The 27,215-nt window shown below is 31.3% G+C and overlaps 2 protein-coding genes and 1 long non-coding RNA gene across 17 annotated transcripts in view; 2 read left to right on the plus strand and 1 right to left on the minus strand.

Moving 5' to 3' along the window:
• LOC142325523 (leukocyte elastase inhibitor-like) overlaps positions 1–7,265 on the plus strand; it is a 41,343-nt gene extending 34,078 nt beyond the window's left edge. For both annotated transcript variants that reach the window (XM_075367393.1, XM_075367400.1), the window contains 2 exons: positions 3,710–3,845; positions 6,739–7,265. In XM_075367393.1, coding sequence (XP_075223508.1) covers positions 3,710–3,845; positions 6,739–6,872 — 270 coding nt within the window. In that variant the 3' untranslated portion in view covers positions 6,873–7,265. The remainder of the gene's footprint in view (positions 1–3,709; positions 3,846–6,738) is intronic.
• On the minus strand, positions 638–17,638 carry LOC142325539 (uncharacterized). Of its 2 annotated transcripts, XR_012756563.1 has the most exons (4): positions 17,403–17,540; positions 14,943–15,020; positions 5,535–5,662; positions 638–1,223 (listed from the first exon to the last, which is right to left on the minus strand). It is a non-coding gene; the product is annotated as an uncharacterized LOC142325539 (long non-coding RNA). The 2 variants fall into 2 exon arrangements; XR_012756562.1 differs by lacking the exon at positions 5,535–5,662 and having other exon boundaries at positions 17,403–17,638.
• LOC142325473 (leukocyte elastase inhibitor-like) overlaps positions 17,084–27,215 on the plus strand; it is a 154,028-nt gene continuing 143,896 nt past the window's right edge. For 5 of the 13 annotated variants that reach the window (XM_075367286.1, XM_075367335.1, XM_075367352.1 and 2 more), the window contains exon 1: positions 17,258–17,413. In XM_075367286.1, the coding sequence (XP_075223401.1) occupies positions 17,353–17,413 (61 nt within the window). In that variant the 5' untranslated portion in view covers positions 17,258–17,352. The other 8 variants (XM_075367375.1, XM_075367359.1, XM_075367383.1 and 5 more) reach the window with 5 other exon arrangements.

Raw genomic sequence — 27,215 nt, forward strand, 5'->3', positions numbered from 1 at the left:
TGATGTTAATATGGCCATTTAAGTCGTCCGTATCTACACCTTTAACAACTACTGAAAGAGCTGCTACCCTCTTTCAGGAATCATTCCTTACTCTGGCTCTCAATAGATACCTCTCCGATATGGTTGCACCTTTGGACCAGCTACTCTGTATCACTGAGCACTCAAGCCCTCCCACCATCGGCGGTCTCATGATTCATAGAGAGGGAGTAAAAGTTGAATACACTTCACAAAATCAGTAATTTTTCAGTAAGACTGATTTAACGTAAAAGACTAATAAAAAATTAATACTTGCATAGTCTACTTGAAAATCTTCATTTTGTGTTGTATATTTAAAAAATTTTTTGGCTTTAAGCTATTAAATTTAAAGCAGCTTTACATAAATTTCATTTTTATTTACGAATTTTAAAATGGTACTCAAATTTTTTATTCATTTATACACACACATTTTCTTCTGCTGAAATTTAAATTATTAAGAATAATTAACTAATTACCAAAATATCTTCTGTTTTATTTAATAAATATTTATTGATATTGACATCATCATTTTCAGAAAATTGTTACAAATTTAACACATCAAACTTAAAATTATTTTTTAATCCTTCTATTTAACAGTGTTTATTAAATAAGACTTATTTTAATCATAGTTTGGAGAACAATAACTAGAATTTTCAATTTTTTTGTTTCACAGGAAAAACAGTGCAGTGCTGTACTTATGTGAATGCAAATTATAAAGGGTTAAATTTACATAAAGAATAAAATAAAGTGGTTTCAGTATTATGATTGAATACGTTTTTTGGGAAATTTCTATGAAGTGCCATAAAAATAACCAGAAAATGCAACTTTTCACATTTTTGTAAAAAAAATCACAAACTAATAAAAAGCAAAGAATTTCTGTTACAAATCTTATAAAGTATTAAATTGATTTTGAATAAATTTGTATAAAAAAAATTATCAGTAAACATGTCACAAATAAATAAGTACATAAGTTGTATTTAAAGTAATATTACAAAAGTTTTAAAAACTTGGTTTATACTTTTTAGTCATACATAACCGTTTTGCAGATTTTACAATTTTTTACATCGGCACCCTTAATTTACTCCTGTACAGGAGGATTGTTTGCAGAAGTAATGGTAGAATATTGTACTGTCACCCGACCTTAGTGAGTGTATAAAATTTCAGCTGTAGGCAATGTCAGGAAGTACGTTAAATTAAGGTTGCAAGATCTGGGAACAAACATGAAAAATAACATTGGGAGTTGAAGAAAAGCAAGTAAAAAAAAAAAGTCGTAATCATTATTATGCAATATTGTTTTAATAATGCTATACATAATATTCATGTCAAAATCTGTAGCTGATATTAAAATAATTTCATTAAAAAACCAATATTATTATTTCATAAGTTAATTTCTATTGTAAAATCATATTTTTTACGTTAACTGTTCAAATTGTTAGCCAGTTACCTAAATTTACATTTCAGCTCAGCAGTTACGGATGAGATCTTCAGCATTCTTTGGCTGTTCTTGCTTTTTTCTGCAGAAAAAATTCATTGTAAAAGTTGATTTAGATTCTCTGACTTTTAGGCTTATACAGGTTGTAATGCTTTCATATGTTTATAAAAAGAAATTGTGAGATTTCAATCAGGTGAGCTGGCTGGCAATGCATGTTGCCTGTCTTGGCCAATAGACCACTGGGAAATGTTCTTTTCAGACAATGAATTACAGAGTGGTAAAAATTTAGTTGGAAATAGACCAACAGAGTAATGTTCATGTCATTAATAAGATGCCTTCTAAAAGTTGTAGTAGCCATTTTGAAGAAAGTTTAGGAATTGCCTAAATTATTACCTATGATACTGATTTAAAAAATGAAGTATAGTGTGTTAAGAACATTCCGCATTTTACTATACCAGACATTTATTGAAAAAGAGCAGGGGAAATTATTTTAATTTGTTTTAAAAAAAATTGTTATTGTTGCAAAAGTTCTTTGTATTGCTTATTCTATCAAAGATAAATGATTCTTCTTTTTTTAAAGATTACTGATAAGTCTGTGGCGGAATGGTAGCATCTCAGCCTTTCATCCAGAGCTCCTAGGTTCGAATCCCAGCCAGGGATGGCATTTTTCATATGCTACTACAAATTTCACAAATAAAAAAATAGCCACATTTTCTGTTAAGTAATTCAATCGCTGATAATAATCATTATCTAGATATTGAACAGGTCGATGATGACATTGATACAGGCCTTCTTTGTGTAATGTTTGCCACAAACTTTTAGTCAAATATTCAAACATGCAGATAATCTTAAAGCCATTTCTTTAACATTTTTAAGTTACTGTGATTTTATTTCCTGCATTTGCCCATGAATAATTGTAAATACATTATTAGGAATAGTATTATTAGGAATAAAAGTCTTATTAGGAATAATTCAGTCAGGAAATCAACAACATTACTCCTCAAGATCTTATTTAGCATTACAATTAAGAAAATCGTAAATGAAGCTTATATGTGTGTTCCTCATTACGAAATAACTGTTATTGTAGTTTCATTGTCTAAATACTCTCTGAAAGAGAGAGTATTAGACAAGAGAGAGAGTATAGAGAGAGTATAGTTTCTGTCTAAATACAGCTTTGAAAACCAAGGAACTTACAGCATAATTACTAACGCACATTCATTAAATTATTTCTAATTCACATTGAATTTTATTCTGAAAGTTAACTTGTAAATAAAAATTGATGAAGTATAACGTAATCATTTTCATCATTGCCACACAACTTTAAATAAAATAGTAACTCATTGTAAGATAATGTAGAACAATGATTAATAATCTTATTTGTAGGATAATACCATCCCTAGTGGCAAAATAATGGATTACCAAATCAGTAATAAAATCAGTAACAGACAAATATTCAGCATAGTTTTTTCTGCACTATTTTTCTTATTGAAAATCCAACTTCAATATTCATTTGCCATGCTTCCTGTTATTTTTTTTTTGCAAAACTTAAATACTTTAAAAAATTGAAGAAACTGTTTTTTATATCTGTTTAATTTTTGTAATTTTTTCTCAGATAAATGAAAAAAATTCTGAAAGAATGTTGACATGAATATTTTCATTATTTTAACAGAGCAGTATACCAATAATTTCTTTGCCTCCTGGAACATACTGTATGCTAAAAACTCAGGTAAATTCATGGGAACTTTACAAGTTGAGAGATCATTTTTGGCCTTAATATTATTTTTATTTAATTTCAAGAGATTTTTCTTACAAAAAAAATTGTTAAAATAGAATTTTTTAATACTTAATTTTTAAATTTAAATGATACATGTTAAAAATAGCTCGATACAGATTTTGTATTTAAATAAAATAATTAATTTGGGTTATTACAATTCTGCACCAGTTTTATTTTATGAAATATTTTCTACTTTGTGACCATGGTAACACATTGACAACAATTAGTGATCAGCTAAACCGAATAATATTTACGAACCATTTTGATTTCTAAAATATATCCCATACAGCAGATGCTTTTGTATGCCAAAAAATGTTATTTTTTATTAGTTCTTTATTTTATTATTAATAAAATTAATTACATTTTAATCTTAAAAGTACATGCTGATTTTTCATTTTGTATTTTTTTATTTCTGTTTATAATTTTTTTTTAAATTTATAATTATGGTAACCCATAAACATGATTTGATTGTTTTTTTTTCATTACAGTTTGGTATTAAAACAATGTTTTCTCGTTATGCAAATTTTTCTGGTATTTCTGACCTACCACTCTCTGTGAGTAAGGTTGTGCAGAAGGCTTTTATTTCAGTCGATGAGGAGGGAACAGTTGCAGCAGCAGCTACAGGTTAGTCAAATTATATTGTCAGTGAAAAATTGAAATTACGTTTGCAAGTTTTGTAGATCTGACTATTAAGAAATTCCCTGCAAAGTATTTTCTCTTCATACCTGCTGTGCTGATTTTTTAAAAAAATAAATTGTATTAGTATAAAACACTAGCATATATATCTAGTTTATTAAGTCTACAAGTTTTGGAACCTTGAAAATAGGTGGTGACAACACATGTGCATGACCATCAAGTGACATATGTATGACTCGTGCAGTTGTGCACCCGCCTGGTACATTGTTTTTTGGCCTATATTTTTCCATTTGTTCTTGAATATTATTCAATGGTTTTTAAAATCTAAGGTTGAATATTGCATCAGACCAATGTTAGGAAGTCTTATAAGGTTATAATTTACTGAAATTTAAATATCATTTCCCAAAAAAAATTTCTTTATTTACATTGAAATATTTTCTTTTCTGAGAAATAATTTTCTGATTTGCAATAAAAATGACATAAGTATTAGAAGATAAATGGTAATTAATTTTCATACTTTACAATATATATAGGCCTACTATTAGTTACGTGAAAATAGCTTTTATTAGAACAGGTAACTATGATTATAGATTACAGTTTTTGAAAATTAGAACAATTAACAAAGATTATAGTAACTAATAAATTTTGTCACCAACAGCCTGCATTTTACTGTAAAATTAATAAATTTATTTACTATATCCTAATAATTATTTTTCAGGTTATCATAAAAATATAGCCTTTATCAAAAAATTGTTAAGACTTATTATTTTAAAATACTTAAATTCTAAGAAATGTTCACACATTACATATCTCAATATCTAACATACTTGGAAAGAAATAGTTGTTAAAAGTATAATTTAAAAAAGTAGTTGTTAATCTAATATGAGGACTTCATCAGATTCAATTTTGTCATTTTCTTTTGTGAAAGTTGCTGGTCACAGAAATGGAAGACTGCGATTCCATTTTGAAACAAATAAAAATCAAGAAACTAAAGTAAAAATTTGCAATATTGATATTACAAAATTATAAGCATTTTTTAGCATGCTAATAATATCACATTCCATTTTTAAGTAAAATCTAATTTTTTTAATTTTAAAAGTTCTTAAATCTAAAGGAAAACTAAACCAATTAGAATATAATTTTATGCATATTTCAATATGCAATGAAAATTTAAAGAAAATAAACCTAAAAAATGAAGGCATATTGTATTATACTTCACAAAAATTTCTTCAAGATAAAATAAAAAGTTGGGAGTTATGAATAAGGGCCTAAAAAAAAATCAGGTCAAAAACAGATTTTATAAAATAACAAAGCTATGATTGTGTAATTTTATAAGTAAACTAGACTTTTTTATACTTTATTATTATACAATTACAATACTGAAAAAGTAATTGTTTATTTTTGAAGAATTTTTAAAAAAGAAAAAAATATTTTCTTAATATTTCTTGTTATTAAGTCAATATTTATTTTTAAAATAAATTAATAAAAAATATGTATATAGAATTTTTTTTTTAAATTGTACTGACCTGATTCTCTGTAAAACAATCTCCAAGAAATTAAAAAAAAACTATTTCTGTTGAACAAATTAGTATAAAACAACAAAAAAGTAAAAACAAACTACACAATCAAACCAAAAAATCACTTCTCTTTGCTAATGCACAATAACAAAACCCTTACCAGATGCTGACAAAGAGAAGAAGAGGATAAAATAATGCCTTACTCTTGACGCATAGGCGATGTTATGCACACAAAGCAATCCCCATCTATGACGCTACCATGGCATCACCAGCAGTGAATGTGTTAATCTTATTTTATTGTAAAATAAAAATAAAAAATTGTTAATTGTAAAATAAAAAATATTGAAAAATATTATATATAATATATATGTAACAACTTTATTATCTATTTATATTATATTATAATATTGTTTTTATTATTATTTCATCAAAATATATTTTATATATATAAAAACAAAATTTCAATTTGATAAACCATCAGACACTATTTTGAGGGAGACATTCTTATAAAAACAGCAACAGATAACAGCACTCATACAATAAATTAATGTGTAGATTTTATTATATTAGTTTTGTAACAAGCATTACACAATTTGCATGATTTTATTTTAGTGACACAGTATATTGTTAATTTTTAATGTGCAATTTAATAAAATGAATTCAATCATGACTGAGGATGCAGAGACTCGCAAAAGTACTATCATGATAAAATTAAGGTAAGAAATGTCTAATCTCAGTAGTCTGTACTAAGTGGTTTATGTTAGCAGAATTTACAATAATTATATCAGATAACTTATGTCATTTATCTCAATGAATTAGAGTGAAACATATGACACATTACAGATTTACAAAATGTAATTGACTGAATTATGTTAAAAACCTTGACAAGGCATGCTGTTAAAACAACATACACACACTCGGGAATATACATACCATGTCTATTTATTTTTCTTTCCATTTTTACAATAACAAACATATTTTTCACAGTTTTACTGAAATCCACTTTAAGTAGCAGTCTTTTCAAAGAAATTAGAGTAAATAGCTTGTTTTCCTTCACTATGATTCCCTTATGCACATATTGTTTATTTTATTATAGTCTTACTATTTTATTTTCTATGTTCACTACACAAGTGCTTTACCCTGAGTACATTTTCCATTATCTGCAGGTATTGTATTTATGCATAAATGTATATTTGAACTAGTACACTGCATTGAACTGTGATGTATAGTGTTGCGTAAAGGTGTGTTTAAAAATGACTTTATGTATTAAAAATCATTTCCTTGTAGAATCTTGATATAGAATTAACTTCACATAAAGCAAACGTACTACACTAATTTGTTCTTTTTGGTTTGTATGATTCCAGTACTAAAACTTTCATTACGCAAGGTAATTTATCCTGAAGAATTTAAAGCAGATCATCCTTTTTTATTTGTTATTACTAAAAAAGCAAATGATGAAATTACAATTGTATTTATTGGAAAATATTGTAAAAAATAAAACAGGGATTGTGATGTTGCTATTTTTTGCTTAACAAGAATTGAAATCAAGGGAGAGATCATGGTGTAGGAATTTACAAAAATAATGGAGAGATTCTTATAAAACGGTTTTTTTTGTTTATAGTTTGGCTATTTTGTGATTGTCTGATGTATAATTACAATCAGATCTTAATCTTTTTAAATTCTGAAACTTGTTTTTTGCTTGCACAACCTGTGCATGATCAGTATATTTTGGTAACTATAAAGTGTTTCCTAATAGTTGATATTTATTAACACAGATCATTACTATTTTAAACAGTAATACTGTAAAGAAAAATCTGTTTTACTTTTTCTCCAATTTGGTGTTATTTATATTTCATCTTTTTTTTATAATAAAGGATTGTTTGAATTTTTATTGTTTTTTTTTATTTGTTTATTACATTATCACACTTTTTATAATGTGTGTTCAATTTATCTAGTTATTTACAAAGTAACAACAAGCTGGTGTCAGTACTTTTCTCTTTTTGTTGTAATGGAGTGAGAGACAAGCTTTTTAGTGATCGAAAAAGGTAAGTTTGATTTGTTTTCAAATCCTGAAAATCATTGTAACATTTAAAAACATAATATTTAAAAAATATATTCAATTGCAATAAAATTGAATATAAATAAAACTCAGGAGCTGTGAAACCTGCTAAATAGTAAAGTGTGGTATACTAAGAATCTGGGTGATATAATAAATAATGCATAAGTATAAAATGTTATTTACATGCTATATGATTTAAAAGACTTAGCGTTTTAACACATTCAGTGCTGAGCAATAGTAGGTGCATGGTCTATGCATATGTGCAACCTGCTGATGACATGCATGCACATTGTAGTACATAGTAACGGCTTTTCTCTCTCTACTGGTTGAGATCAGCATGTTAGTGTTAATTCTGTATCATACATTAGCACATCAGAAGCGTTTATATTTTGTTACTGTACAGTTCATTTGCAGTTACATTGAACTACCTTCGTTTGGTGAAATTTTAAATTTGCATGAACTTTCAACACTTTTGAAAGTCTATAGAATTATAATGAACAGATTTATTTTATAAATTATTTGTATTTCAGTTAGTATTGATTAGACAATATGTTTTATTTTATAATTATACACTGATACTGTTATTTCCATTTTAAATAAATACTTTTTGACAATTATTTATGTCCTTTATAATAAAATGTATGTTACATAAATGATTTTAATTTTATTATTATAATTATTATTATTTTTTATTTATTTTTTTTTTTTGTATTTTACGGGCATCGACAGCTAAGGTCATTAACCCTCGTCAAATTCTTAAAACGAGGTTAGTATCACCATCAGGGTCGTCATATGTAAGGGTGTAAAGGGCCCTTACATTTTATTTAAAAGCACAAACTACACAAAAACATTAAGACGCAACAACAAAAAACGACACTTATGGGGTGTAAAGGGCCCTGATCTTAAAATTTGTGATAAAATTCTCAAGAACATGAAAGTAAAAATATAAGTCAATACAATATCATTATCTTCTTCTGATATGCTCTTCGTAGTTACCGACGGTTGCAAAAAATTCCTGTTAGATGATCATTGCTGGCTTATTTCTTATTTCTTCCTGAGAGAGATCCAACCTTGTGTTTACCACTGGCAAGAGCCATGGCGGTATTTCTCTCTTAGAAATTGCTAATGTATTTGGAATAGCAATTTTGTGTTTTCTTCTTAATTCGTGGTACCTAATTCAGGCTGGTCTGGAATAGGTAGCACGATGTTCATATAATGCAGCCATAGGATGATTCTTAAAACCCACTGGGTTGGTCTAGTGGTGAACGCGTCTTCCCAAATCAGCAGATTTGGAAGTCGAGATTTTCCAGCGTTCAAGTCCTAGTAAAGCCAGCTATTTTTACACGGACTTGAATACTAGATTGTGGATACCGGTGTTCTTTGGTGGTTAGGTTTCAATTACCCATACATCTCAGGTATGGTCGAACTGAGAATGTACAAGACTACACTTCATTCACACTCATACATATCATCCTCATTCATCCTCTGAAGTATTATCTAAATGGTAGTTACCAGAGGCTAAACAGGAAAAAGAAAGAAAAGGATGATTCATAAAAAGTTTGTTATTTATATGAACAGAAAAAACCCATACGTTCGCTGCATATCTTAACAAAAGTGGCATTATTCCGGCTTTGGACATTAGACTAGTCGCCGGACTTGTGTGGAAAGCGCCTGTCCCATATCTTATTCCGCTATTATGAATTACATCTAACTTTCTTAAATGCGAATTCCTAGCGGATGGATATACAATACATCCCTCTTATCTTACTGTGTATTTTTTATGTATGAGATATCAGATTGATAATATGATAGTCCTCATCTAACTTACATGTTTCTGCTTTCTTTGTAAGGTAGCAACTACACTTCATTACATCTGCGATTATTACTGCAGTTTCGACAGTTGTAATGCTTATGTACTAAGTCTAGTCAGTTTTGTTTTTCTTAAATAAGACAGTAATTCTGATAGTATCTATTCCTATTGCTTTACTTCTGATTACGTCTTTTTGAAATCTTATCACACCAATTGCATAATATTCTTCTTTAATGACTATAAAAATATATTTTGCCTCTTTCAAGACTTCATGTGATAACTTTTCTGCTCTGTATAGTCTTTCTGTATATTCCTGTTAGCTCTTCACCTAACAGGTTAGCAGCTGTTAGCACTTCATTTTTTCTAATAGTGGTTTTCATTCAGATATCTGATATTAATACTTTTGGTTTCATTTCTCCAAACTTTTCTCTCATTTTTATACATGTGCTTCACAGTCTTCATATCATTTTCTAGTTTATCAAATCTCTGCATCAGTAAATTTTCCATTGTTGTTTCGTATTAACTACATCTGTCTCACAGTTTTCTACTTCACCATTTTTATTCTTTTGCTTTTTATGATTTTCCATAATTCTAATATATCTTTGGGTTATCCATGGTTTTGTACAGTTATCTTATACATGAGATTTCCTTTCATAACTTAATTACTTTTTTTAAATTTATTCATTCACTTTCAATTGAAACTATGTCGCATTATCTACTCCTGAGCCTATAATTTGTTCAAGTTTAACATTATTTTCTTTTAGTTTGTTTGTACCCTGTCACTTTTGTTTTCATTCTTTTAGTCAATTGAATGATAAAATATGCTCACTTAAAAGTAATTTGTGGGGATTATTTTAATTCAGATATTTTACTTATTGTGTTAATCCTGAATATCATTTGCACATATGGTGGATTACACTGATAAACATGATTTTTGTTTCCTAGCATGCGATACGTGATTTTAATATGTTTTTTTGAGGCTAAAAACGAATATGAACTCAGAATCTTTCTATCAACACCATTTTTGAAAAATTTTTAAATTTTAATTAAAGGATTTTTTTAATTTTTCAACATGTAGTTAGCATTTTAAGCTCCTATTACCATATTTTGTTAGTTCATTTTTATTGTTTAACTTTGTTAACATAATTTGTAAGCTATAAATAAACAATACTAGACAAAGAATTAAGTCATATTATAGTCACATATTATGACATCATATATAATACTAAAGAGTAAGCCTTCATGGACAAGATTAATCATGTCTGTGCAGGTCAAAACATGCAGCTGAAAACACAGGTGTGTTGTTTGTATTAAGCACTGGATTTAGGAATGAATTAATTTTGTTCCAGTCTTATTGCTGTCTTAAGTTTGTTAACAGTGCAGTGTCATAATGTCTTGAATTGTGTAAATGATGTGGTATGTATGTGGTGAGTTTAGTGTAAAATCAAAGAGAAAAAACATTACACCTTTAATTAAAAAAACATATCATTTGTACTTTCAGTGTAAAATTGGTGATCAGGGTAAAATGTGGGCTCCTTATACAGTATGCACTAATTGTTCTACATATTTACGAGGGTAGCTGAAAGGTACACGGAAGGCTTTGCCATTTGGTGTACCTATGGTTTGGCATGAACCAAAGGATCATGTAACCGATTGTTACTTTTGTTTAACAAATACGTCTGAAATTTCTAAAAAATCTAAACATACTGTAAAATATCCTTCATTGCAATCTGCAATCAGGCCTGTACCTCACAATGGAATTATTACAGTTCCTGCGCCACCTGTGAATGTATGTTTCGAAAGCAGCAATGAAAAATCAGGCAGTACTGAAGAACACAACAATGATTTTGATTTTGAATTATCTTCCAATAAGCCACATCTTATATCACAAGATGAATTACATGACTTGGTTAGGGATTTAAATATATCAAAAAATCAAGCTGAACTCTTAGGATCAAGATTGCAAGGTTGGAATTTACTTCAAAAAAATATAAAAATTTCAGGCTTTCAAAGCCAACAAGAAGAAATTTCTCAGTATTTATTGATGAAAATAATTTGGTTTATTGCACAAATATTGATGAGCTTATATTACACTTAGGACAAGTTCATAAACCTGAAGACTGGTGCCTTTTCATAGATTCATCCAAGTAAGTTTAAAGTGGTTCTGCTACACAACGGTAACAAATATCCTTCAACACCAATTGCTTATGGTATTACATTTGAAAGACGTTCTTGAAAAAATAAATTATAAAAACATAGCTGGAACATATGTGGTGATTTGAAAGTTATAGCTATTTTGTTAGGCACGCAGTTAGGTTATACTAAATAAATGTGTTTTCTTTGAGAATGGCCAGCCAAGCTAGGGATAAGCATTATGTTACCAAAGAGTGGAAGAAATGAGACAACATAACTCCAAATGGGAAAAATATTATTTATGAGCCCTTAGTTGAACCCACAAAAATATTTTTATCCCGTCTCCATATCAAGCTAGGACTAATGAAAAATTTTGTAAAAGCAATGAAGAAGGACAGTCCTGGATTTTTGTACATCAGGCAGAAATTTCCAAATGTAAGTGAAGGAAAAATTAAAGAAGGAATATTTATTGGTTCTCAAATAAGAGAGTTGGTCAAAGATGATATATTTAACTCAATGTTAAATAATGTAGAAAGTGCAGCTTGGGCTTCATTTAAAGACGTTTGCAAAACTTTTCTCAGCAAACTAAACTCTGACAATTACCACGATATTGTTAAACAAAATTCTTTCTTCATAAAGGGCTATGGGATGTAATATGTCTTAAATACATTTTACATCCCATATGTAAATACATCATCCCATACATTACATCCCAAGTGGAGGAAAATACATTTCCTCCACTCACATCTGGGTTTTTTCCCAGACAACCTTGGAGAAGTAAATAACAAACACGGTGAACGTTTCCAACAAGACATTTTGATGATGGAAAGCCGCTATAAAGGGAAATGGAATACTAAGATGCTAGCCAATTACTGTTGGATATTATTTCTGGATGTGCCTGAGGCTATTAATAAAAGAAAAGGATCAGCGAAATCTTTCTAACATAGGTATGGCCATGCAAAATTATAAATTTTACAGATTTTAATTTTATTTTCCCTTAATTTTTTTGTAATCATAATTTGTTTAAAACTAAGGGTGATAGAAAAATTGTATTTACAGATCTGTAATGTATGCAAAAAAGCAATTCAAGAAATGGTAATACTTAGAAAAACATTAAAACAATTTTTTTTGTGTATCAGTCTCATATTTAGAAATCCTTTTTTAGTTGATCTATTTTTATATTTTAATTACAGAATGAAGGAGAGAAAAAGATCGCTGTTTTATAAGTTATGCTAAGTGCTATAAATGGATATAAAATCATTTAAAAAATGTTTAATTGCATTTCTAATAATTTTATGTAATTATTTAGGCAAACTGCTTCTTTATTTTAGGTATAACTCTTGTCTTGTATGAATCTTGCTATTGAATTTATTTTGAAATAATTGTTTTTAACTTATTACTCAAGTTCATTGCTATGTTGTTAAAAATTACATCTCCTGTCATTAGCTCAACTATTCTGAAACCCAAAAGTGATGCAAAATTATATTTTGATTTCTATTAGATATTTTCATAGTACCAGTCAGATAAGTGATTAACATTTTTATTAAGTATTAGATTTGTAAACTTGGCTCCTCGGCCACTAGGTTCCACAGAAGTAAAGATGGCTACTATCCACTAAGCTTTAACAGAGAAGAAAGCTACTGCTGAAAGATACCAATATAATACCACAGATGGATCTAGAGCAGTAGCTGACCCAGCCCTGACGATCATCCAAAGAAGAAAAAAAAGGATAAGGAAGGAGAGAGAGGTAATCAATCCAGAAATAGGCTTCCTTTGATCCAAGTATTTACCAACTTGCCCAGGAACCTTTGGATCCAAATATAAGAAATAGGTTCAAAAAATTCTCACTACAGTAGCATGCAAGTTAATACAGACAAGGAATTTTTTGTTTATTCTATATTGTGGCTGCACTGCTTGACCACACCTATTCTTTAAGTTATCTGTGTAATGTGAAGTTATTTAGCAATTTTCATGTTATAAATATATTTGTGATCTTTTATTTTATTTTTTATTACAAAATCATATTTTCATATATTTAGTGTTGTGTGTTTTGAATATTTAATAATGGACATAATTCGAAGAAAGCGTTTGAAAATTGTTTCCTTTCTGAGCATACCAGTATGACGACAAATAGCTTCTGAGTGTGGTGTTGGACTAGGGACAGTGAATGCTATTTTAAAACAATTTAAATAAACTGGTTTCTTTTTACCTCAAAGGAAAGGCAACTGTGGCCATGAAACAAAAGATACTCTAACACAGGATTGGTTCTTAGAAAGAAAAAATAAATTTAATCCAAAATTATTTGCTGTAGACTTAAATCGAGAATTATCAGCAGTGGAACAAATTTACACACGATAACTGTCAGGTGCTGACTTCTTGCAGCTGGTCAGATAGCTCTTTTAGCTGGTCAGATAAAAAGCAGCTTTTAATGCCAGCAATGTGCAAAAAAGGCTCTTGTGGGCCAAAGCTCATGTTAACTGAATCAAAGAACACTGGAAAAATGTTATGTTTTCTGACAAGTCACATTTCTATGTTCAAGGACAAAGGGTTCCATACTTTGGAAAATCAGATGAAAATACATCCAGCAATCAGTTAAACATCCTAAGAAAAGAATTTTTTGGGGTTTTTTCACTTCTAAAGGTCCTTGTTCATTACTTCCAGCAGATGGTATGTTGAAAAGAAGTGATGAATATATCAAGAATCTGTAGGAAAGTGTTGTGACACAACTTCAAAACAAATTCTCAAAAGGCAACAGAATGTTCCAACAAGATTTGGTACCATGCCATACTGTCAAAAAAATGGAAAATGTTTTTAAAGAATGAAACATTAATGTGCTCTTGTAGTCAGTCAACTCCACAGACTTAAACCCGTTGAAAATTGGGTTTAATTTGAACAATATATCAAAAAACGACTAAAAATGAGTTATACCACAAAAATTGACCTCCTTAAACCAATAACATCAGCATGGTTTCATAATGAAGGAATAAAAAATCTGATGTACTTAATTTCACCACATGACTTACTAGTTCACCTATTAAATTACACATACACTTTTTTTTTTTTAATGAAAAGTACATAAAATTAAAATTTAATTTCATTAATAACTTCTGATATTTTTTCATGTTTGATTTTTTTTATTGCTATTATTGAATTATTATTTATTGTAAATTTTTTTTACAATCAGAGGTTAATAATTATTAATAAATAAATAAAAAAAAGTTAAAAAAAAAGGAGATGAAGTCGGATTTGAACTGATGTGACTTCCACTTGTAAGATCCAAATAATTCATTAATTAAAATTTTATTTGGCTATAACTCTGGAACCAATGAAAATAAGTACCACTTATGATACATCATTAAAAAGATCTCAATGAGGGCTTATTACTGCAGTTAAAAAAAACTTCAAAATCCAATTTTTTTATTTTGGGCTTTTTTGGACACTTTTGGTCCAGTCAACAACTGCAATCAAAAGGAAAGGTGCACAACTAGATATTACAGTAGTCTTCAATCCAAAATTTCAACATCCTATAGCTAATTGTTTTTGAGTTATGCAAGATATATACGTACCTATGTACGTACAGACGTTACGCTGAAACTAGTCAAAATGGATTCAAGGACGGTCAAAATGAATTTTTCCATTGAAACCTGAAATCCAAAATTTTTTCCAATTATAATAGTTTCTTTATTTTGTATATGAAGGTAAAATAATGTGTAGTGTATTTGTAATCGATGCCAAATTGTTACATGAAGTGATTAAGAATAAAGGACATAATATTTACTAGACATTTACAAATTGTACCAGTATGATTTTTTTTTTCTAAATTAAGTTACTTTTTATTAAATACATCTGTGTTTGAATTAATCTGCATGCAACTGTAGAGTTTCTTTTAATAATTGCATTGAAATGTCCATGTTCCATCTGAATTATTATTTTTAATTATTTATATATCATGCGACTTTCCTGGTACGTTCAAAATTCATCCACTATGTAAGATATATGTCCTGGGATATAAAGAACATCCAGGAACATAATAGGGCACCCTGAATACTCCAAAATGTGTTGGATCTGCCATTGGTATTGTTTTATTTCATTGGAAAAATAGAAAGTATACAGCAGGTTTTGTTTAATCATTCATATAAAACAAGAATAAGATGAATATTTAATAATTTACTACAGTGCTTGGGTATGGTGTACATCTGTACTTTACACTGCAGAAAAGTATAAACCTTTTTATTCCTAAGTTCCTTTTTTAAAAAAAAAATGTTTACTTCTCTTTTTTTTTCATCTTGTAAATATATATATATATATATATATATACATTACAATTCAGCAATAACTTTAATTTTATGGTTTTGATCTAGCTGTAAAACTGTTATTATTCAAGAAATTTCTGCCAGCAATCCACCTTACCAAGCTGACTAACAGCAGATATCACCATTGTCATATACTGAATCTACCTTAGTGTTATTTTTGTGGGTCGTTAGCTTCAATATATAGTTTTTGTTCTAGATTATCATATGTTTATTAAAAGTAGTTTCTATTATAGAAATACATTAGTAAATGATTTTTGTAAACCATTACATATAATTCAATAATACTCATGTGTTGCTTACCTATCTTTCCTGATGTGATCTTTATAAGTATGATTATAAACTTATCTTTTTAAAGTATTTATTCATTACTTAAGTACCACTAGTGATTGGATTATGTAACGTAACCTATATATGTATTTAATAATAGTATTCATTTCATGTCCTAGGATGATCTGTGTTATGTGGTACAAAAGCTAATCTTGTAGTAGGGATATTCCAATGATGATTTATATTTCCTAAGACTATAAATATCGTTTCCAAGAATACACAAAGTATATATATAAACCAGATAGGACTCCAATATATATTTATGATTAAGGAATATTTTCAAGAATTGTTGCACGTTCTAAGTACTGTTCCACTGTATCCTACATCTTGTTGGGACATTCACTGGATGTACTTATTCTTTGGTGAGGTATAATTAACAGCTTTACCTTTACTCTAATAAGTATCAAACCGGATGAGATCTCTATCAAAATAAAGAAAGGTAAACTGGAATATGTGATGCAACAGGAAATTATTTCAACCAATGTGAGGTAGACTAAATTTGGTATCCCACTTTTTTTATACAGTTTTAAGATTAGTTTTAAAGTATGTAAATTTATTGGAATATCCAAGAAAACGAAAATTCTTATATTTTGAAACCTTAAAGTAGCAGATTTCTGCCACTAAAGTAATTTAGGTTTAATATATTTATAATGCTATACCAACCTTAACTACTTTGGAAATTTATATTTTGTAGATGTGCAGTTTGAGGTTCCAGTGAACAATTTAATTAAAAATGAAATAGAAATAACGTAATAATAAAACTGAGTAAAGGTAGAGAAAACCGTTTGTGTTAAATTATTTTTTGAAAAAACTATTTTTGCTGCAGCAAGTCATCATAAGGTTTATACAATTTAACCTAACCTCTCACTAGACGACGCTATCACGTATTTTTATGACAATATATCATAGAATTAACATAATTATATTTAAAAAAATTATTTATTATTTTAATGTGAGCTTTTGTTAGCGCCGTATTTTTGTAATGTAGAGATCAAGAAATTGCTCCGATGTAGTTTGTAAACAGTAGGTTCCAAACGTTGGGTTATGTATGGGTTCCAAATGTTGTCGTTATTTGGTTATATGTAAAAATTTGTCTTAATTTTTGGTTTAGAAGTTGTGTGTCCTTTAATAGAGATTTCATCGACGAAAAACTTCAATAAATTGATTATCAACAAAAAAAGGTACATAACAGTCAATGAAAATCTTAACAGAATAAGAGACAGCAATCCCCATAATTGGTTAAGTTATTGCGTAGTGTAAACAGATTAGCTTGGACATCATTGAATTCTTGCTGTGTTGAAACATTTTTTGTTTAGGTTTTAGTTTTCTTTATGTAATGGTTGATAATTCTGATTTGATAAAATATGCCTGTATTATATTACTTACACTTCAGAGAGGTAAACATAAATTAGTTAGTTTGCATGTAAGTAATGTTCACAATGGTTGCAATTGTTTTAATCTGGATCATTTTGAATTTAAGTTTTCTTCATTTTGGCGATAGAAATAATTGGCTTTTTTTACTGGTATGTAGAGGTTTTTTGAAACCTCTATTTTATAAATAAAATATTTTTTATTGATTTATCTCGTTAACTACTTTACCGTATTTTGATAACACAAGATGCATAACGACACGCCCTACTACGTCATTGACATTTATGCGTTGTTTATAAACGACGAGTAGAGTGCGATTGCGAATAGTTATTTAGTTGAGTTCTGTACTCTTGTTGATCCGGCTTGATATTCTCCATATCAGGTAGTAGTACTATGTATTTATTTTTCTTATAATTTCTATTAATACGATTGTTGTCAATACGTCACCGTAATAGCAACTTGCAATTAATTACAGATATCTTCCGTACAGAATTTTTCCAGTGAAGATATACACATTTATAGCATCATTCATTTTCAGGATTGTACTCGCCACAAAGATTTAAGTCGTTTGCGGTTCCACCGAAATAAATAGAAAAAACTCACACGTACCCACATAAATTCTTTTGTTATATTCTTTCATTACAATCATATATTTAAACGAGTAACCAAGTTTTTAGAGTTATTACATTACTAAAAATTACTTTAAAATGAAAGCGAACAATAGTACTAAAGCATTAGCATATGCAAGTAGGAGCAGTGAATTATATATATATATATATATATATTAATATTACATTTTTAATGGATTTCTGTCTTAACAGGCAGTCATTTTAATAGTGCATGAACAACTACATCATGAAAAGTTAAAATAACAGTGACAAAACCATCCCGTAGTTGGATTTTTAAGAAATATTTCTACAGTGTGCACTAAAGTAAGTTATGGCAGCGTTAAGATGAACATTTTTCAAAAAGAAGTTAACACATTTGTTAGTCATTGCTTTGTTGTTAAATTTGGTCAAATACACTAGCTGGTGTGGAGGGGGCTGACAGTTGTTAAGCTAACTAGTTTGATATTTGGCTAATAATTGTAATACACCAGTAGTCCTATTAACCTGCCTATAACTTTATTAATCGTATTAGAAAATACTGTTACTATTACAGTTATAAATAAATAAACATGTGTATAGCTGTATAAATATAAACTTCAAAATCATCTATGATGAAGTATCAACAAAATTTATATGTGGTAAAATAAGACGGTTGTGGTAAGGTAAGACGGTGGACCCATAGAAAGATGATGGTTGTCATTTTTTATCGCTTTTATACCAGCCAGTCAATTGAGTTAATCTGTAAGTCAAGTAATAATTATCTATAAACTGTTAAAATTGTACCCCATCTCTGTATTCATTCGCAATTCCAAGTTGTACAACAATAATATTTTAGTTGATTAACAGATTCATTTTATCATAGATTGAATTTGGAAAAATGGTGTTATCCCTAATATTTTTAAAACAGATGCATAGTAAATTAAGTAAAGAATTCAATATAACATAGATCTTGTAGCATTTTTAATAGACTTAACAAGATGAAGAGATGAATGCTATTTCCACGATACCCATAATTGTATTTGTACATGTGTGTAGAAGTGAATGCAATCTTTTCCAAAGGTGGTAGTAGTAATTATACATGTTACCTCGGCCAAATTCATTATAATACACACAAATACTGATGGACATGTATGCTCATGTGCAAATGAGCACAACAGAGGTTGCACAACCACTCATACAGAAAACTACTTGATGTAGTTTGAAATGAACTGAATAGCATTCATATGGACATATATTTTGCACTGTAAGTTGAATACAACTAGTACAACTTTCAACATCCAAAGGGGGTAAAGTTAAAAGCATGATTATTTATTCCATAGGCAGTAGGCTGGTATACTATTTTCTTATTAACAGATTAATACTTGTAAAAAAAAAAAGCTCATGAAGATCATGATCCTGGTCCAGAATAAATAATCTGTAATCTTAAGGCGGTACTGTACATGAGTTTACAAGTTGTTGTGCAACATAATCATTCATCATTAATCATTTTTTTCAATAAGTTGCAGCTATATATATATATATATATATATATATATATATTTGCCTGTGCATGCTTGTATATGTAAGTTAGGAGCATTGATTCTTTGAGAGGTATAGAACTCATAACAAAACTCTGCCACAAAAAAAAAATTGCATTTTTTTCTGTACTCAACCAGAAAAGATAAATGTGTGAGATTATTGTTGTATTAGTAATTATTGCTTACTGATAAATAAGCAATTTTTAATATCTTTAATTCAGAAAATGTTTAATAGAAACTAATATTCCACAACCACTGTATACATTTTTTAAAATGGTACAATACTGGCTATTCCAAATACTTTGCATAATTATAAATATTTTAATAGAATAGATTGCATCAGGAGTGGGTACATGTGCCATTCTGCCAGTAATTAGGCATCGATGGATTATGAATTTAGTTTTAGAAGGAAGTGTAGTGAGTAAAAACAGTGAAGGAAGAGAAAGATGATTAGAATATACAAAAATTTCTTTCATTACATTATGATTGTTATTATTATTTCTGATCATTCCCCTTTAGGAGAGCGTATGAACTTTGAGCCAATCATGACTTCATCTCCTTCTCTTTTCCTTTCTTCCCAAAACCTTTTCATCTGTTCACTATCTTTCTTCTTCCTTTCCTCCATCTACATTCTTCCTATTGTTTCCTTTTTTTACTTTTGTTCAATTTTCTTATTTTTAATTTCATTCCTAAATTTCCTTTTGTCCTTGATTTCTTCTTCCGAGATGTTCAGCCATTCTAGGTTGTATCGAAAATTTTCTTAGTGAGTATCTTCACCCGTTCTGCATAAATATCCATAGAATTGTAGACATCTTTTCCTAAACTTGTCGGTGATGGAGTCTTTGTCTTCATATATCTCTTTTGTGGATCATTTGATCCAGGTTCTGTCTCTGAGAACTGCAATATGGATTTTCTGTTCTTGCTTCTCGATTTCATGAATTTTGTTCATTCCTCTATTACTGCAGCTACAAGGCCTCTAGCAATATAACTGTGTTCTAATGTCATAGTTTCGCATTGTGAGACACTGCCCTTTTATTATTATGATTCCATGTAAGCTTGTAAATGTCTTTTGCAGTGTGAGTATTTTTTCTGTGTTGAATTTTTTTGGTTTGGTTTGCTTGGCATTTCTCCCGCTACCACCCCATTCAGTTGCCCTATAGCATAAGACTGAATGTTTGTGCCACAAACGGCTACTGAACCACGAAACAGTTTAGTGACCAGTGTCTTAACTAGTTCCTAGAGCTAACGTAAAAGCGTGGTACCATACACCACTCGCTTATGTATCCCGCTTGTCGTATATCACTAAAATGGGTAGGCGCACCCCGTCAACTATATGACTACCAATAATTAATTTATCTTGTCAAAGATAGCAATTCGCTGCCACACCTAGGCCGCTGAATGCCAGCAAGTACATGTCTACCATTAAAGCACTTGGAGCCTTAATCTGGCGGGTAGCCAGCCATATCTCTCTGTTAGCTCCCTACAGCAGCGTGGTAGGAGTCCTTTCCCTTAGGTAAACTACTGATGTCGGTTGAACAAAGCAACCGCATCAAGGAATTCCCACACGGTCCGACAATGCGGCTCTCGCCACATTGACTTGCCACTTATGAGTGGCCAATTTTTCCCTTGATCTCTAAGTTCCAGGGTGGTCTGAGTTCTGGTTCCCCCAAGAACTGGGCAATCGAACATCATATGTTCGTTCGATTGGACCTTCCCGCAGATGCACAGCTTCCCGCAACTGCCAGATGAAACCGAAAAAAATATTGGTTTAAATTTACATGTTTGGAGAGCACTCGAGCTCCCGTTGCCCTTAAAAACAAAGGAGAGACATACCCCCAGATTCTGTATAAATTTATACAAGGACCTTTTCTTAGTCGTGGCATGCCATTCTTGCTGCCATGCTTCCATCGCAAGGCTGTAAAGCCTCCTCCACAAGTGGGAGATGGGCAACTATTCAAAATTTAGAACTGGTGCATTGAGATCACCATTCCGCTCCAGTACAGGCCCGGCTCGAATCCGCATTCCAAATACCTCGGCCTCCCTGCCTCTTCTGAAATTCCACATTGCCCCCTGAACTTTCACCACTAAATTGATTGGATGATTAAGTTCACTTATGTGTTTGATATTATATTCAGTCCTGTGGGTTGGATGGTTTCTCCCAAGTACTTGAAGTGGGGTGCATGTGAGATTTTGCCGAACTGTGTTTGCAGCAGGAATTTTCCAGTTGATTTGTCTTTTCATAAGAAATTTGAAATCCGGTTTTACAGGATATTTCATGCAGTTTCTTCAATTCAGGAAAAATTGTTTTTGCTTTTTCTGAATTATAGGGCCAGTTAATAAAAGATCATTTTTCCTTTGTGAGAGCCAAAAATTCTCTCTTAGTTTTTTACATTTTTGTGGTGACATTGTTTGTCTGTTGGATAATTCAGTACTGTGCTGTTTAAGTTTTTTTTTTTTTACATTTAGTCCAGTCTGAAATCATTGAAAGTATGAAACTGAAATCTGCAATCTGCAGCTGCATTATTGAAAATCTCAGTTGGTCCCAAAATCAACTAAAAATAAAATGTGATGAAATGAACTGACAAGAACACTGCACTATATTTAGCAGTAATCTAAGATTAGATTAAACTAATATTCTGAATATAATGTAACTGTAGATTGATTAAAATTATGTTAAGTAACTTGGAAACAAAGTTGTTTAAGATTTGTATGACTACCATGATTATTTCAGATTGAAGCAGGTAAAATTTGAATTTCTGGGGGTGTACTTTATATTAGTTCAAACTTATGTAATATTACGTATTTAAATATATCATATACTTCAAACTTAAATTATTTTTACTAATATTTTCATGAGTATTTTGTAATAAACGTTTTTGTTCTGTGTAAGATGCTTAACTATGTACTTTATGGTTAATGGTTCTGTAACATGAAATAAAGATACGGAGTGAATGTTTATTAAGATAAAGTATCAGTCACTGAAGCCACATTTAACAGCCCAGTTTCTGTAACTCAGTACACCCAATATTGTTTAACAATTTTGAATAAACAATATTGTATGTAATTTCAATACATGTTGTTTGCATGTTTTAGTTGCTAATAAACAGCCTAATAAGCTCCCTGTAAAGGGAACCCACATAACCACCCCCTCTGGGACGTCAACTGCGGCATCCCATTCTAATAAATCTCCACCATCACCTCATATACTGGAGGATATGGTTGAAGAACCACCCGACCCCAGGGCGTTGGAGTTCTCTAAAATAAAAAATACAAAAAAGAATAACCGAATCGCATACAACTAATTTTTATATACTTTCCTAAATTTATCTATTTTATTTTTTTATTATTTATTTAAATATATTTTTTTTTACCCTTATGAACATTATTCAATGGAATGTTAGAGGTCTTCTGTCCCGCATTGAAAATATTAGAGTACTGGCGCACGTACATGATTCACTAATCATGTGTTTCCAAGGAACTCATCTTCTACAACAAGACCCAATAACACTCAGAGGATACTTCTGTGAGAGATACGACTGTCTAGTAGACAATAGAGAGAGTGGTGGATTGGCTATTTTCATGAAGAATGTGGTGTCGGCTACAAGGATTCTACTAACCTCTCTCATTCCTGCTGTTGCAATAAAGGTCTCTGTCCCCTTCAAATTGCATATCTGCAATCTGTATCTCTCACCGAACACTGAATTCAGTGCTCTAGATGTCTCAAATCTCCTCACGCAAATACCATCTACATCGTTAATAGTAGGAGACTTCAATGCCCACCATATTCCCTGGGTCTCAACCTTTTACTCCACTCGAGGAAATATGATAAACAGAGTGAGACAAGACTTTGTCTGCTGAATAATGGATAACACACATTCATTTCTTTATCATCTGATACTGTATCTAACATAGATCTCTCCATATGCTCACCGAATTTACTCCCTCATTTTAATTGGTCTGTTTGTGATGACTTACACGGCACTGATCACAGACCAATTATTATTGGTTTCGGTGTAGACCGCGAGGTTAAAAGAAGGCCACGGAGTTGGATTGTGGAAAAGGCGGATTGGAATGGATATCATAAAGCCTTCCAATCACAGTATGACGATGGTGCAAACATCCTTGACCAATGTTCCTCTTTTACGTCCATGATACTTGAGAATGCCAACAGATATATCCCACAAACATCGGGTAATCCTAGACGTCCTTCCGTTCCATGGTGGAATGATGATTGCAGATATGCTATTAGGAATTGACGGCAGGCACTACGCAAATTTAATCGTAGGCCTACAGCTGAACATCTAAATTTATACCGCAGGGCTAGAGCGGTATACCGTCGGGTATTCTTGAACGCTAAGAGGAGTTCTTGGACAAAAAAGGTGAACACTATCTTACGCACTACTCCTACGTCTACTGTGTTGAAAAAAATTTGTGCAATTTTCGGATCAGCGAAACAATCTATTCTCGGTCTTATTGATGAAGGAGAACTCCTTTCATCATCTTCGGCTGTGGCAAGTACTTCAGCAAAATCTTTCCGCTGATTGTCTCTCACTTCATCGTATAATAACGTTTTTAAAGGAACAAGATACAGATAGAAATATTATCGTTAAACATTGGTGAATTAAACGCCCCATTCGTATTTAAGGAATTGTTACACGCACTTAAAAACTCACGTGACACTTCCCCTGGACCGGACAACATTCGCCTTGGTATGCTTACACACCTTCCTAATTTGACACTACAACATCTTTCGAATATTTACAATGGTTTATTCTCCAAACAAGTCTTCCCACCCGGCTGGTCAGAAGCATTTAGTATATCAGTACTAAAACTGGTAAAGACAAAACCAACCCCTCAAGCTACCGCCCTATTTCTTTAACAAGCGTTTTGTGTAAAATAATGGAGAGAATGGTAAACCGCAGGCTTACATGGTACTTGGAAAGACATGGCTTTCTATCTTCAGAACAGTGTGGTTTCCGACAAGGACGATTTTCCATTTACCATTTAGTATCAATGGAAACAACCATACAAAAACGCTTTCCTAAACCGCCAGCACCTCGTTGCTATCTTCTTTGAGATAAAAAAGCGTACGACACGGCCTAGCGACGTGGTTATTCTTAACACCCTCAAGGAATCGGGAATCAAGGGCAATATGCTTGCTTTTATCTGGGGATTCTTAAATCACCGAACGTTTCTTGTTCGTGTGGACGATTCGCTCGCAGGTAGTGTCATCTTGGAGAATGGAGTGCCTCAAGGTAGTGTAGTTATTTTCTGTAGCCATGAACAGTATTACCAATTGTGTGCAGGCTCCTGTCTCATGTTTTCTATTTGTTGACGATTTTACTATTTACATTGCGAGCCGTTCAACACCCACAGCAGAGAGACTACACTACACAGCAGAGAACACTATATTTCACCTTGAAGCTTGGTCCAGGATTACTGGTTTCACATCTTCATCCGACAAAACAAAATGTGTAGTCTTTTCTCGGCTACGAAACCCTTCTATTCCGAAAGTTTTTCTTAACGGAGAGCTTATTGTTATCTCTCCTTACGTCAAGTTTTTAGGTTTATTTTTTGATAGCTGTCTTACTTGTGTCAAATATATAAAAGAACTAAAAACAAAATGTTCCAAACCTTTAGGTATGATGCGAGTCCTTAATAACAGCAATTGGGGAGCCAATCGGTCATGTATGATACGTTTTTGCTATTCGTTTGTTCGTTCCCGTTTAGATTATGGTTGTGTCACCTACTCTTCAGCTCGTCAAACCGTGCTTAAATTGGTGGATGGTGTACATCATGCTTTCCTTCGGCTTGCCACAGGCGTGTTTAAGTTAAGCCCTGTCGCAAGCTTACTTGTAGACTGTGGTGAACCATCACTTTGGGATAGACGAGACCAGCTTTTGTTATCTTATTTTGCTCGTCTCAAAGGACAACCAAATCATCCGGCTTTTGACTCAGTCCTTAGAAATCCTAATTTAGGAAAGTATGAGGACCGTCCACGTTGTACTGCACCAGTAGGTGTTCGTACCCGACGTCTGCTGCAGCATCTAAATGTTGACACACCGTTATTCTTTCCATCGTATCCGTGCTCATATCCTCCATGGGAAATAAACCTTATAAATTTTACTTTTGACCTTACGACATACAATAAACAATTAACTACTACTACTATCTTCCAGCAAATGTTTCAGTGTGTTCTCTCCAAGATGAACCCAGACGTGGTGGTATACACTGATGGATCGAAACAAAATGATACCGTTGGTTGTGCGTTTGTTGTCAATGAAAGAACTGATATGTTTGGTCTACCGAGTATTACGAGTGCGTTTACCGCTGAACTATACGCTATAAATAAGACTCTAAATATCATTAACTCTAAATATAGAAACATTTTTATTTGCAGTGACGTGTAGTGCTCTCCAAGCCTTAAAAAACTTTTATTCCAAACATCTTATCGTCATTGAAATTTACAACGCAGTCGCTGAGTTGAATAATCGCAACACAGAAGTAAGTTTTTGCTGGGTCCCTAGCCACGTAGGGATTCCAGGTGACAAACATGCAGATTCCGCTACTAAAGAAGCATGTGATCAGCCTCTTTTCACCACCCGAGTTGCCACTTCTGATTTTATTAATTGTGTAAAACAATCACTGAGAGCAAGGTGGCAAGGTCGGCTACCGTTGATAATAAACTCCGGCAGATTAAAGATTCTGTGTTGCCATGGGACTCTTCATGCAGAAAAACTCGGCGTGAGGAAGTAGTCCTCTGTCGATTGCGGGTAGGACATACGAGGGTCACACACGAGTACCTGATGTCAGGAGGACACGCACCCCTGCAACTGCCGCATGACTGCGCCACATACTCATAGATTGCATATGTTATGCGGCGTTGCGTCGTAAATTTAATCTACCCAGAAACATCCGTGGCGTCTTGTACAATGATAATGAAATTTTAAACCGGACGTTTCTATTTTTGCGTAGTACTGGGTTAATTCAAAAAGTATAATATTGTCGTGAGTTTAATATTGCTGGAAGGGTTTTTATAAGTTTTTTTTTTTTTTTTGGTTGTGTGTTTTTGATTTTGTTATCCGAGTAGGGAGACTTTTACACTCCCTATCGGAATTTGTTAAATTTTATATAGTTTCTTTTTTTTATTATTTTAGCTTTTATGTTTTTTAGACTCCGTCTGTGATATTAGTTTTAAGTTTTATTTCACTTTTTTAATTTTTGTTTTTAACTTAGTTTTAATTTTTTTTATATAATTTATATTAGTTTTAAGTTTTATGTTAGATCTTTTATGTTTTTTAGTTTTCTTTTTTGTCTTTTTGTTATCCGAGAATGGGCCATTTACACCCATCTCGGACTTTGTTAAATTCTACTCACTTTTGGTTTTATTTTTGATTTTATCTGTGGTGTTAGTTGTAAGTTTTATTCATCTTTTAGATTAGCTTTATTTTCTTTTATTTTTTTTATTAAAAGAAATTCCGGGCGATGATAACGCGCAGGCGTTTTTCGTCGCCCCCCCCAAAAAAAAAAAAAATATCAAAACTTAAAGAAGTAACTGCAGCCCATAAACTGGCTGCGGTCCCAATGCAGCCGGGTCCCAATGCTGAGGTGGTTAGGGGTTAAACCCGCCAGTCCAAGAAACCTGAGGTTGCGTTTGTCAGCAGAGCGGAGGGTTTGACTGTGTCCAGCGGTCAGCTGAATGA

This window comes from Lycorma delicatula, chromosome 1, assembly GCF_047948215.1.
Source record: "Lycorma delicatula isolate Av1 chromosome 1, ASM4794821v1, whole genome shotgun sequence".
Lineage (NCBI taxonomy): Eukaryota > Metazoa > Arthropoda > Insecta > Hemiptera > Fulgoridae > Lycorma > Lycorma delicatula.